Source organism: Rhopilema esculentum, chromosome 16, assembly GCF_057945365.1.
Source record: "Rhopilema esculentum isolate cy_ngs chromosome 16, ASM5794536v1, whole genome shotgun sequence".
Classification (NCBI taxonomy): Eukaryota; Metazoa; Cnidaria; class Scyphozoa; order Rhizostomeae; family Rhizostomatidae; genus Rhopilema; species Rhopilema esculentum.
This window is the reverse complement of record NC_142830.1, coordinates 6,998,000-7,012,541: the sequence shown is the minus strand read 5'-3', so window position 1 is coordinate 7,012,541 and position 14,542 is coordinate 6,998,000. Positions and strand designations below refer to the sequence as shown.

The following is a 14,542-nucleotide window of genomic DNA, read 5'->3' as shown; positions in this document are numbered from 1 at the left end:
CAAGCAACAGGGCTCCGGCTCCCATTGGAGAGCAGAGCTTTCTTCGAAGAGTGTGTTCATCAATTTTTGACTCTTTAGGGAGCCCTTGCTTGAGCAGGGTGGCGGGGGTTTCTGTAACAATGCCTCAATGAATTAGTAAACATTAATTTTGAAGCCTATGATAGATAGAGTCAGTCTGCCAATTATGGTAGATATAGATGTCTGAACACGGACAATTTTCATAATTTGGACCAAGACCATTCTTCAATGCCAATTTGGCCTATCAGTTTGGAATTAAGAAAGGGCATTAGGAATTCTGGCTTCTTTTATCAACGTATCCTTTTTGTTGAGTGCCAAAAGAACCTGTAAACACAACACATTGCCTGTGCGAGCGATAGCCAAGGGGATTTCAAGCCTTTCCTTTGGGGATGAGAGGGGAAGTTGGGGGTAAGATATTTGACAACATAAGCATGCTACCTGGCATGTGCTGGGATTTTTGCCAGAATTTTAGAATTACGGTAGCAATCGTTATAGAGATGGTACACTCTTTTATAAGATCATACTGTGAGGAACATCGAAGGAAGCTCAGTATTGGCAGAAACGTAAGAGCAACGAGCAATAGCATATGTTAAAACAACGTTCCAATAAACGTTCCAATCAAGTCGCAACGCCAAAATGACTGAAAATGATAATTATAAGATGGTCATACCTTTCACATCCTAATGTTTTGAGCAACATCAAGTTTGTGTTCCAAAACTGCAAGGAAACATTGTCAAGTAAAAGGAAAGTGTTGTTTGGAAATGAATAACAGATTTCTACGATGAGATGACTAAGATGAAAAATCAGTTCCCACAATGAGAGGGCCATTGCATAAATGGCGTGCAGCAGAAAAATGTTTCTCAATGCAACATCGCAGAAATTACACTTTGTTTGAGATACTGCGTAAGTTGGTGCGTAAATTGCTGAATTGCGTTGTTGCGTTAAGTTGCTGCGTTATGTTGTTGCGTTAAGATTTTGTGTAACTTATTGCTGCAATTTCTTAAAGTATCTAAATCACAAAGTGGCCCTAGTCCTCAAGAACTGATTGCAATTCAGAATTATAATACCAGGGAGAAATTCTTGAAAGTGTACAGAAATCGTAATACTGACAGTGAAAATATGTTGTGTCTTCTATATTATCCTATTTTATTTATTGTATCAAAATGGGTCCTTAATTCTATAAAAATCAATTAAAAGAAACTAGCCTTAATATCGGCTTATTCAAATTTCAGAGCGCCTTTGTTTGTTCCCGTCCTCCTTGAAGGCATGCATTATTAACTCAACGACAACCTGTACAAATTATGTCGAAGCTAATTGAAGATAATTCTCAAGCCCTGTGTCTAGGAAGACGCAGCCTTCCTGAGCGCCCTAGAATCAAGTGTCCATTATGATTTGTGAATCCCAGTCAATAGTATCAATGTATCCAGCCATTGTGTCTTTATGTTAAAATGAAGATGAAGGCTGACTAATAGACATTAGTTTCTGGCTGACGTTTATCTTGTGACTTCTACAGGTTTTTCATGCTGGTATTTAAAACATTCCCAGAATCGATTATGGTGGCTGTCTTGAAATGCTATTAAAATACTGATCTTTACTAGCTCTTTGGCATTTTGAATTGTACATATACAGTAAACATCATATTTACACAAAGTTGGCCCAATGACAGTATATTAGATATAAATGCACCATGTCGAGAACAGTCCTTCTTTAAAGGGCTGTGCTTCAAGATATACATTTGCAGAGAAATGATTTGAAGAGTTTCATGAAGGCCCGATATATAGAATGCAATCAGTTACAACTTTAGTTTTACGCTCGACCTTTTCCTCTTTCATTGTGATAAATAAACAGGAAAGTTGCTATGTAAAACTTAGATAAATAAAAGTTTTCCCTCTTTCAATAAAACAAATTCTGTTTAATTTTTGATGAAGGAAAGATAGAGTAACAAATTTGCAAAGTAACATTTAATGTTACTTGCCAAGTAACAAATTTGCAAAAGTTTTTGCTTCCAATCTACATAAACAAGGTAACGATAACTTGGCAATGTAAAATGCTTGTGCATTTAAGAGTTAATATCGATCAATATTCATTTAGAAGTAAAATTAAAATATCTGCTAAGTGAATTTGACTTCTCATTTGACAATAGGTATGTGAAGGAAATTTATTGCCCTTGGCCTGATGCCTAACACTAACGAACCAATTGTTATTGGGAGTGAAATTGACGGAAAGATAGATAAAGACTGCTATTCTGATAGGACAAAAACCTTTCCCCTTTACTAACTTTGAGTTTTCAAAAGGATCCCCTCGTGAAATAATCTCTTCATTCCTTTTAATCCCAGGAAAATGTTTCTATCACAATTTTGCTGGATCGAGAAAAAGCAACAATGAATTTTTCACACACGTTTTACTAGAAATGTGTTAAGATTTTCGTCGAAGACAACCCGCAATGAGCTTTATTAGATCATTCATGCCGAAATTCTTAGGCTTGTTTGCTGTACTATAGTGCTCTTTCTTATCTAATGAAACACTAATTTATTATCCCTAAGTTCCTTTTGGAATTTTCCGTGATTTCAGGCGTTGTCTATCTTATCCTTTTACAAGCGGACGTCAAAGAATATCTTCGGCTGTCTTTTCATTTGCCCTAGTCATTGCTATTTACCTTGAGCAGATCCTATCTACTGAGTCCCACTTCATTACAACTACATTTGCTTCCTGCCATAGTCAACTCAACTTAACCAGTTTAATTTCCACTGTATTGACATTGACAGTGGAGATCGTCTTGCAAGCTATAAGATCAATACCAGGCGGAACGCCAAGCAAATGTCTTTTGAGCTCGAAACTTGCTGTCACAATGTTAATTTGTTTGTCCGTGCAAACTTTATGCAACAACAACAAACATTTCTATCGACCTTAAAGGCTACGATGTCTTAAAATATTTTGACTACGTTTATAAACTTTAACTGTGCTTATTTACATACAGTAATTATGTACCTTTATATAAAGCTGGTATACCATTAATGCTTTTGGTAGAAAAGAGAACAGAAAACAAGGAAGAATAAAGTGATTCCATGCCAGTTACCCATAGCAGAAAGTTTACTAGGAATGCTACCCTAAAAGCGCAACTGTAGAAACGAGCAGCACCCACTTACACGTGAACTCAATGTCATGATCTTAAGACATTTAAAAACGTGTTTACATGCAACTTACCCTTTCTGTAAAAAGGTTTTTTTGAACAATCTTGAATCTCAAAATCAAATTCGGTACATGTTCGTGTGTGTGAGAATATAACCAACTAGAACCTTGTGATATCATTATTTGAATCTGTTTCCCTAAATCTCTGCTGCCGTTCACTCATAACATAACAAATTTCAGCTAAGCTTCCATAAAGTCGACAATCAACACTAATGCATTCAAAATAATTTGCATTTTAAGATTCCGTTGAGAGTTGGCTACAATAAAGCTCACCCTGAAATATACCTGAAAGCTGCGAGTTTTGTAAGGTTTTTGTTGCTATCGTTCTTTATTCTTAACTGCACGATTCTATGCCTGTATGGGAGTATCCAATGTCCTCTTAATCAAACAAACAGGTTTTTGAGCTATGTTTTTAGTCGATGTTCCCCTGACATGACGACTGTTGCAGAAAAGAAAGCTACCACAACCTTATCAAAAACTGCTTTGCTTTGCATATTCCTATTCGATGATCTGAAGCTATAGGTGGGGGCAAATCAAATTTGAGTCAGCTATAGTAAGCAAAAACGAGAAAATTCAAGTCCTTCCGTTACAAAATCTATGCAAAATGTTTACATACAACGGCGTAACAAAACTATGATACCTCATGCATCAGAAAATTAAAAAAATTTACTACAGCCACAAAAAAGAAGGTTAAAAACTCGTATCTTGGTACTAGTTTTCCAGTGGCTTGTAAAATACAATAAAAGAGTGCATAATGATATAGCCTGGATTACTCTTTGGTGCCGGATCTTTACCATTGAAGTAGCCACGATAAGTTATAACATTAACTTGTTCATTCATTTTTACTTGATCAGTAATATCTTCAAGCCAAGGATCAACCTCTTGACCATCACACCAGCCATCTCGGCCATACAACCATGTTCCATGCTCGTTCGGTTCTACACCTTCGGAAACACGATCTGCACAGCCAGTAGGTGTCCCTGCATTACTGAAAACACGCGTGTTCGTGTACTTTTTATTCACTATAAAGTTATGGGAAGTGACGCAGAATTCCGCGCAGTTGTTCTCATCACTGCCATGTCCTGTTATAACGGCATATATTTTTACTTTCTTAGCATTGGCTGGGACGATAAATTCAACTGGCTTATATTTCTTGTTGTAGCCTTTGTCAAACGTTCCACCATTAAAAAGCTTCTTGATTTTGTAGGGAACCAAGGTGTCCGATGCCTCACCTGGAACATATCAGAATACTTCAACTTCAACAATAATAGTTGAAAGACTGAAAATTTTCTCTAAAAGTGAAGGGTATCATAAAGGCTACAGAAAAATGGGGCCTTGAGGAAAAGATTAGGCCATAAGAAATACCACGATTCCATTTGCTTTTGAGGTAAAGTAAAGAAGTCAATGGACAATGAGGTTTTGTTGAAAAGAAACAACGTTCCATATCAATACAAAGTGGTTGCATCATTCTAGAAATGCCTTAATTAAATCCGGATTGGGTAATGAGATTTACTTAGCACAGGATACAAGAGAAAAAGATAGGACTGGGGTCTCTTTTTCGAGGATGCTGATTAGTGACAACGCCGTTGGAAATTTTGAAACTGCAGTATTGTGTATGGAATTTTGCTTTCGTGGGCTCAATTCATTCATTATAAAGGGAAATGTCAGTTGTTAGGGAGAACATGTCAGTACCCAACGAACAACGACTTTAACTGCATCGAGCCCGTGACAGGAAATTGTTGAAAAGACACATATAAATTTAATAGTTAGGATTAAGGGCCTTGTTTCTTGTTGAGTTGCGCCTGGAAGGTTTAGTAGAGTGCACAAAAGGGCGATTGTTTGCATATTTCGTCAGAGTTGAGTCTATCACAAATGCTAAGCAAATGTTTACCTGATACAAGTGCTTCTATTCACTTTCTCAGACTTTCAACGATAGTTATTGATATTTTCTTTTCAGAATGATTGCATTCGGCAGGGTTTTCAAAATCGGATTGTCTTTAAATCCTGTGCTTAATCTTTAAACAGAGGGATTTTTTTCAAGGTTCTAATAAGCGATTGAAAACGATGCAGTTTTCATACTAAATAACTGCCAATGAAATTGACTCACTGTATTACCTATACTTGAGCAATTGCTGTGCTACAATCAAAATCGATATTAAATTCATTGTTTAATAATCTTTTTCATATTTCCAATGCTAAAAATTATAATGTCTTGAGTGAGGGACTGAGACCCGCAATGTAGAAAATCCAAAAATGCCTTTCTAGGTTCGTAATGTATCTCTCTTCAATGCCAACTCATATTGCTATTCATATCATTTTAAACAAGTGATATAAATTTCAATCAAGCAGTTCAATGTCATGGCTCAGACATCATTAAAATTTTACGTCCATTTTTGGGACTTAAAATCACAGATAGGCACTTTTTGTAAGACTTTGAGCCTGACTTTGTAAGACCTCCAGTTTCTCAACGTTTCTCATAATTTCTTAGATTTATACACCCAAAATTCCTTCTGGTCCATTTCTGATTAATATGCACGAAAATGTGGTACCAGTTCACAATTTTACAAGAATGATATTGTTATAAGGCGGTCTTATTAGGGATAATAACATTTTACAAGGACGACATTGCTATAAAGCAGCCTTATTAGGGATAATAACATCTTATGAAGTATAAAAAATCGTGTCGGTGAAAAGAAACTGATTCAAAACATCCTCTTGCTGGTAATTTTTCATCCATGTAGAAAAAAGTTAGCTGCGATAAGATGTGTTTTATCATAACTCAGAATGATTGAATGCTGCTTTTATTTATTCTATAGAGGGCGTTGGCTGTACAGCGAAATCCCTCCAATGAAAATGAGCGATTGTTGTACTTACTCTTGGGAATTTTCGGTGAAAGTTGGATTCGTAGTGCTGGTTTCCATGGCATTGCCCAGGGAACCGTCTTCATTGTGAATGTGCAATTCTCTGACGTAAACATTGGAATTAAAGGTTTTATCGGTGTCAGCCATCTACCAATTCTCCTATAAATAAGAAGACAATTTCTGAACTAGGACAATAAGTGAGCTTGTAATGCCACTTAAGTTTAAGTTTACGTCTGTCTCAACTTTAAAAAACATCTTGTCTCTCCTACAAGGCCCAATTAAAGCTAGTTTCTTACTTCCCTTATCAATTTCCAATTTTTAACGTTTTTCTTTGTTTTTGGTATCTGCAACTAGAAAGTTAACAAAATATTAAAGCTGAATAAGCAGACAATAGCAATATTGCCAGAAATAATTCTTTATGTTACAAGAATTGCAAAATCATAGATGCAGTTTTAAATGTAAAAATCTTTTATCAACCTAATCGATGTTCTCGCAAACAAAATACAGTCAAGGGTTTTGAAAAGGTTTCATCGTAAGTCTCATGCAAAGCTAACATATATTGGTCATGTGTCAAAGAAAGAGCTAACACATATTGATCAATGCCCTTTCTACTTGGTTTTTTGAAGTGGCAACATGCCTTAATGTATACATGGTATGGTACAGTATCTGGATACATGGTCTCTAATAAACTAAAAATCTCAAAGCATCTGCAAAATCGTTTGATTGAAATGTTTAAAACAAAGGAAAATATCAATCCGCCTTTTTACGAGGGAGATTTTTTGAGATCGTCGTATTGTTTATAATTTGAGAAACAACGATGAATTTATGCTACCAAGGGTACGAACAACCATTTACGGATCCGAAACTATCAAATATAGAGGGATGCAATAGGGTACTAGGCTCGATAACCTTTCAGGTTTATCTCAGTGTCCTAGGCAATACTAGCGGACAAATTTTTTATAATCTTTTGATTCTTTTTCATGCTTATGACAATAAGTAAATAGATCTTTAATATACACGCTGTAAAAATGTTGCTGAATGAAATGAAAAGCAATGCACATAAGAAATGCTCAATCTATCAATGAGTTTAAGAAAGAAATTAAAAGCTGGAATGGCACCGACTGCACATGCAAATTATGTCGGACGTTCGTACCACAATTTGGATTTTTTTAATACTATCGTTTTAAGTAGCTCAGATTTTTATAGCACTAAACTTCTAATTCTGTTTTTATATATACTTGAAATTTTATGCATTTAATCTTGTATGTATTTACTTGATGTAGAAGTTTCAACAGGTGGCTTGGCTTAGCTCATTTCACTGTAAATAGCTATGTAGGCCAACTTTAAACAAATTGATTATTATTTTTATAGTTTGGTGAAACGTAGCATGAATACATAGTAGGGAACTATTGAAAAATTTGCTTTTGCTCTAAGAAGTCAACCAGTTATCTTACAAAGGTAATTTTATTCAAAAGATTGTTGACCTTTCATAAAGCATAATTTCATAATTCATAATAAAATTTTCAGATATCGTCAAAAAGTCCTGACACCATCCTCTGCTATCAACCCCCCTCTCCCCCTGCAAAGACAGTAAAACAGTACCTTCTGAATGGCGTGATCCATCGACCAAGCTCTTCCCCTGCAAACTGACCTCCTCCGCAATCAAGAAAGAGTTGCACAGTATGGTCCCAATGCGGACAAGAATAGTCGGTATTCCCCGGACAACTCAGAGACATGTCAAGGTAAATTTGACTATGCCACTGCATTTCTACAAAGATACAGGAAAATTTAAAACTATTTGTATTGGTTGAGCGAAGAAGGGAGACATACGTGTTACAAGATGGCGGGGGGGGGGGGGGTGCATTTAAAATCACTCAAAATTGATAACCATCGAGATCCATTGTTGAAAACGAGCAATGTTGAGTTTTGTACTGCTAAAAGCTCAGATATACCATTTAGTATTACCATATGGCAACCGTACTTTGTTGACTTCTGTTTTATTTAAGTATGAAACAGGGCCTTGCAACTTAGAACCGTTCTACTCTTTACATCAAACCGTGTACAGCTGCATCGAACACTGTTTGACAAACTGGTAGACAGTTATTCTCACTTAGATATTATATAGATATTAGATATTATATTTTATATTTTTTCAGAAAATTATGGTGAAAATGGTGTCTGGTGAAAATTCATGCATTTAGATTCGAATGGTTTTCAAACTTTTATCCCCTAACAAAAATATCTAAAAGGCGGATTGGTGCCAATTGGTAAAGTAAAATGGGGAAAAAGCTATCACAATTTGTTTACTCTTGCATTCAGACAAAGCTAGTAAGAGACAATAAAAATCTCGAGTCTACTTTAAATACAGTGAAAAAGCATGGGACGAGCCAATAAGAAAAAGCCAAGATACTTTACCTTTTAGTGAGGGCATTGGTATTTTTTTCACCACACCAACTTTTCCATGCATTATGGTGTGATTAAAGACGTTAATGGTCCTCTCTTGTTTCGAAATCTTCTTCAATAAGGCTGTCATGTAGTTCATCCTATGGACAGATAAAGAGCGAAAAACCATAATTATATTTTTTGACGTTATTATGAATGAATTTTGAATGTCATATTTGCTTATTTAGTTAAATTTCTATAGAAGGCAGCTAAATGTTTGCAACGATTAATGCAACTATATAGAATAAAAGTAAAATGATTTGTTAGAATTTTGTGATCCAATAATTACAATTAAGGTAAAATGAATGTTGTACTATTTCCTTTATTTAGTCTTGCAAAGCAGCTTGAATTTTGTTAATAAGACACAACATACGACGGTCACACTATAGTTATAATAACAATGAGAGAGCTATAATATGCGGCAAGACCCTGCATAGGGTTAAACAGTTGTGAGTGTGCGTATTTGTCGAGATTTACGAGCAACAGTTTTCAAATTCTGAAAAAGAACGAATATCCCTACTGGTCCTGATTCACCAGTCAGTGTATAATGAATTTACAGCTTGAAAAGCAAAAATTTCTTGCAGAGTGTGATAGATAGTGAGTTGCAATGATAACATCTCGAGCATTACTGTTGTCATCCATAGAATATGAAATTTCTACGAATATTTTAACTTGTTTATAATTAAGTGTCACCTCTAGGGTAATTTAAAACAGTTTTCTCAGATAAATTACCAAGATGATCATTCTCAGATCTCACCACTTACCATTCTGCTTGATACGTCAAAAATCGCATAGATGGAAAGAGCAGCCAGCCCAGCTCCTGTAGCTTGCCCTGTTCATCAATAGCCAAGAAGAAGTTTCGAGTTGGAGTATGCTGAAATCGCACGTAAATATCTTCGCCCTCTTTTAAAAGATCCAATAGCGCTTTACCGGCCTCAAACGTGATCATAGTACCCGGTAGCTTGAGCTCAGTTGCACATTCTTCCTTGACGCATGTCATATCAGTGAGCGCCTCGTTTTCATTTGAATAAATAATCACTGCTATTGCTTTGGCCTTGCTTCCCACTTGAATCTGAAATCAGATTTTCATAGCTCTAGTTACAACAAAGGCTTTTTGATAGCAAATAACGTTTCATGCTAAATTACAAACATAAATGATTCATTAACTGCCTATTTCGCAACACACAAAAAAGTTTCAGTTGTGAGACATGGTTCTTGTACTCGGTAAAGCATCTATTTGCAGCCCACGATGGTGTCTCTTTTTTGCCTAAACTTTTGCCCCCGCTTCTAGAATGCCTCGTACATCGATGGTTTGAATAGCAATGTCTGACATAAGGCGGTGCAACTACTAAAAAGATAGCAAAGTCTATCAATATGGGGGGTTTTCTCTCAGGATTGGAGTCTAGACAATTATGTTGACAAATCAATTCGAGAAGAGATCATCTTAAAGAATTGTAATGTATTTTATTTGAGAAGTCATTCTACTGATAAGGATAAGGGAATTTGGACTGCGATCTACGTTATCGCTCAGTTTCAACTCTCAAACGTTAAATGCTAGGCAGCTATAGAATACCACGCTTCCGACATGTAGTACAAGTACAAGAGGATTCTAATTTTCTGCACCGGTCGGTCGTTCAAGACGGTTGGAAAAACAAGTGAAAAAAGGAAAGAGAAATTTGCTCACCTTCTCGAAAAACGAGCAAGATCCCTTTCTACTGACAAGAATAATTGATGATGCTGCAGATATTTTTTCTTTAACGCTGCAACCATCTCCGTAGTCGACAATCTTCGTCTTGGGGTGCTTTGCCTTCAGGGTGTACGGTGATGGGAGCCAGTCGTATCGAGCGTCGAGTCTTTTCGAAACAAACTTGACGTCTCCGTCTACACAAAAACAGCAGTTGCATCGTCATGAAGCAACTTTTTTATCAAATGAGTTTATCAAAATTTAGTTAACAACGCTTTCCATTAAACAGGACGAGCAGATTCTTGGTCCCTGAACAAAATGCTTATGAATTTCTTACTTGTACAGGTTTAATCAATAGTCAGTGGAAAAACACGTAATTCTGAACATAGCAACAAGATAAAGTAGTAAACAATCATCATACCTGCTTTACCCTCAAAGGAGGCCTGATCAAGGCCGCAGCCATGGCCAGAGCAGTACCAACGTGATGTCACAAGTGGTATCCAGTTCCCAAACTGGTAAGTAGGGATGGTAACAAAATGTAACCTCTTCATCCACTGTTCCAGAAACTTTTTGGTTTCGTCATTAGATTCAACTGCTGCTCTGTTTGATAACGAGGATTCCTCAAGTTCACTCTTTTGAGGTTCTTCATACAGCTTCTTATCGTCGTTGTCCTCGATTATAGTAAATAGATCAAAGCCTTTGTTTAGTGTTGCTTTGCTTTTGAGAAATGAACGCTTCTTCCCAGCATGCCTATTCACATAGTCGGCAAGCAACTCATTTTCTTTTAAAGATCGACGCTCGATGCCTCTGTATGGTTTGGGAAAATGCCGTAGTCCTTTCCTGAAATGGATACATACAGGAGAAATTAATTTCTCTATAACATGGGCTCCGACACAGGATGAAAAATGGGGGGGGGGGCAGGGAGAATTTTACACTCATAACAATGGTTCGATTTTGTGAAAGGTTATTTTGTTTTGCAAAAAAGTGGGGAGGCATGGCCCCCGGCCCCCTTCGTCGGAGGCCCTGTATGTACCTAATAGCAATGGGTGTCACACAAAGGCTAGCCTATATGGCCAAGGATTTATGACATCAGTTCTAAGAAAGCTTGTAGATGTTCGATACCGATACCTAATTCCAGAGCAAGCAATTTCAATTCAGAATGCATCACTTTTGGATAAGACCCTGACCCACAAGCATTCAATTAGCTAGAGCTAGGGGGATTCAACAGCCCCCTACAGGTGGCAGTAAACCAGGAACATCCGTCGCCGATTTTTGTGTAAAGTTTTGGAAATGCAGTAGGGCCACCACTTTCCGCTATTTTGGCAATAAGCGCTCTCAAGTGAGGAAAGAGCCATTACATATTGACATAAGGAATGCCATAGTTAGCCTGTGCGCTGACTCGACTGGTTTTTCCAGAGTCGTTTTTAGTTGAATGTAAAATATTTCTATAGCCTCTGTTGAAAATGAGCGGCACTTTGTTGATCGCTTAGCATTTAGCAATAAGGACGCATTTTTCAGTTGAAACATGAAACAGAAATAGAAATATTTCCTTTTTAACTTAAATTTCTAAATTGACAATATTAATTATCATGGCTAAGACATTTTAAAAAAAATCGAGCTTTACTACGTTGTTGACAAAGCTTTATCTGAAATTGAGGAACAAGAGAAACAGTTGTTGCTTGAAGGCGTCTATTCTGCATCAACTGACCGTTTAAATCACTCTCTAAACTTCGCCACCCAGCATTTAAAAAACTTGTACTGTCCGAGGGGCGATTCACACTTGCAAAAAGCGTATGAGATTTTGCTTAAAACAAAAGGATTTCTGAGAATTTTCAGATAAAACAATAGGATTTTCACAAAAGGTGTACGAGATTTTTTTAGAGTGATTTGCCCCTCGGTACTGTCTTCGACAAAAAAGACTTTGAGACAAACTGTTCTCTTTTACAAAAATTTCTTGCGATATTATTTTTGAATCAGTAATATAATTGTATTTGATGTGCTTCAATACAACTAAGCAGAGACATAGTACTAAGAACAAGCGTTGAGAAACTAGTATAATATCTACACAAGATTCATCATCGTTGAAAAAGCCATTGAAAAAGATTTACATGCATATTTCTTACCTCAAGAACCGCTTTTGACCAATATCTTCTTCCTTCTCAGACTTTCTGAAATTCAATGACTCTTTTTAGATTTGTCCGCAAGAAATAGTAGAGATCAAGCAATAACAAGTAGACAAGAGTCCTACTATATCATAATCCTTTTTAATAGTCACTTTATTATCATTCTGTTAAGACAAGAGATAATACTTCTTAAAGATGCAAATATAAAACAAATGGCACAATTATGACAATTATGACAACTAGGCTAATGATAATATCAACTTATATTAAAATAACATTATTGGGACAAATTTCCATTTAACAAAGGTAATTTGCAATGGAAAACCAAGGTGTGGCTCACTGGGCCGAATGGCAACAAATTGAGTGAACCATCTATTATTGCCAGCAGGTTTGAAAATTTGCTGACAAATAGCCCGGATAATAAAAAAATCCTTGTTTTTCAATATTTTCTCAAGGGAGGGGGTCACAACCCTTATTCCCCCTATTGTAACTTGGCCTGAGTGCAAAATCAGTTGAATCTGCTGCAGACTAACAAGGATATAGAGAGTGAAAGAACTGGGTTCTACTTATGAATTGCTTCTGTTTTGGCCTGGTTCACAGCTTTAAGAACCAAGTCAAAATTAAAATGACTCGATTGGAGAAGATTCTGTGGTTATCTGGCCATATCTATATCTCTGCCAATTTAAAACATATTCTTAATCTGATTTTGGTCAATTAGGGGTATTTTTATGATAAAAATTCATAAAAATAGTGACGTCATCTTTTTGACGTCATCACTTTTTGACTCTCTATTGGTTGGCTTTGGTTTAAAAGAAAATACACAAATAAATAACGGTAATAATACTCGAAATTATTATACTAAAAATTGCAGTTCTCAAAGAGTTACTAAAAATTTCGGCACCGATCATTTGCATTTCAGAGATCGTAGAGAAAGTTTCGTTTTGCGATAATAAACAAAAAGACAATCTCAGATTCTGCTGTATGAAATATAAATATCAAATAAGCAATATGTTTGCATAAATATAACTAATGTCCATGTCTATGCCTTGAACTTTCTTACGTATCCACGTCTGATAAACAGGATATAAATACTACCAAACGCCGCAATGAACCATATATATTAATATGATAGGTTAACAAATTTTGAAAAGAGAAGTGAGCAATAAATGTGATAACAACAGCTTGAGAAAAGTTCACGACGGTTCAAAATTAAGGAATTGCATCATAAACAGGCCACTTACTTTGGATTTTTCCCAGTGTCCCCAGAATAATGTTTTGCAATAACGGATTTGAATCTTTGCTGCATCCATGTTGCAGTTTTCTTTGCATCTTTTTCCGAAGAGAAAAATACATACTGGGTATTATTTGGTGAATGCTTTAAAAGTTCCAGAATAGAGAAATCATCATTCCAAAGTGCTTCAAGAAATCCCGATTTCGAATTGAACTCATGGAAAATAATAGGTGGCTTGATGTTTGTGTTATTCAATGCTTTGTATACTAAAGGATCTGATAATGTCGGTAATATAAACGATGCAGCTTTGTCTCCTGGATTATAATCAGCTCTAATAAAGTTCGTAAGTAGCACAAGCGTTAGTCCAATTGCAATCTTCATTTTTCTAGCAGAGAAGGAAGTACGCTCCAAAACACAATCACAACAACTTCGATAAAATGCTTGTCCAGACATGCTTCAAATCCGAAACTCGATGTTAGAACAAAGGTCCCATATTGATGTGCTTATTGTGAAAAGTTAGAGATGTTTGAACATGCCTTTATCGTCACAATGCCAATTATTCACATAAAACAACACATAATCAAAATGGCTGCTTTGGTTGCCGTAATCTGTTGATCAGCTACCACATGTTCGCATTCATGCTCCTATCGCTCCTGCGTGTATTCATCTTTTGGGCCCCGCCAACAGGTGAAGTGTCCGATGCTTTTCTTCTATGGTCTTTCCAAACACCTGTTTAGAACATTTATCGCAACACCGGTAGACAGTTAAAAGCTGTGAGATGCGAAGCAATGCATACAGTTATTACTGATGGGCAAATCAATATATGGAAATCTCGTAACCCAGTCAGTGGAGGTCCTGCCGTTTTGTCTGGATTGTAGTACCAATTCTAAGCCATATGTAAAAATCCTTTCGTTTTGGTGGCGAAATCGTACGCTTTTTGGGCTATTTGCAAGAGTGCGTTGTCTCTGACTTTTAACATCTTTAAATGAGAGTG

At 36.3% G+C, this 14,542-nt stretch overlaps 1 protein-coding gene across 1 annotated transcript; it reads right to left on the bottom strand.

Moving 5' to 3' along the window:
- Positions 1 to 3,785: 3,785 nt before the first annotated feature.
- LOC135682760 (uncharacterized) lies at positions 3,786 to 14,542 on the bottom strand. The gene is made up of 9 exons (XM_065197783.2): positions 13,559 to 14,542; positions 12,318 to 12,362; positions 10,616 to 11,034; positions 10,195 to 10,391; positions 9,275 to 9,582; positions 8,484 to 8,611; positions 7,671 to 7,836; positions 6,082 to 6,227; positions 3,786 to 4,439 (listed from the first exon to the last, which is right to left on the bottom strand). Exons 1-9 carry the CDS (start codon positions 13,999 to 14,001, stop codon positions 3,919 to 3,921), a joined length of 2,373 nt encoding a protein of 790 aa, XP_065053855.2. The 5' UTR covers positions 14,002 to 14,542; the 3' UTR covers positions 3,786 to 3,918.

Bases quoted from the DNA above. Each gene is read 5' to 3' on its own strand.
- LOC135682760 (XM_065197783.2), bottom strand. From the start codon at position 14,001: ATGTCTGGACAAGCATTTTATCGAAGTTGTTGTGATTGTGTTTTGGAG. The intron at 10,392-10,615 runs GTATGATGATTG...GTTTTTGTGTAG, and splicing joins CTCCTTTGAGGGTAAAGCAG to ACGGAGACGTCAAGTTTGTT. The intron at 6,228-7,670 runs GTACTGTTTTAC...TCTTATTTATAG, and splicing joins TGGATCACGCCATTCAGAAG to GAGAATTGGTAGATGGCTGA.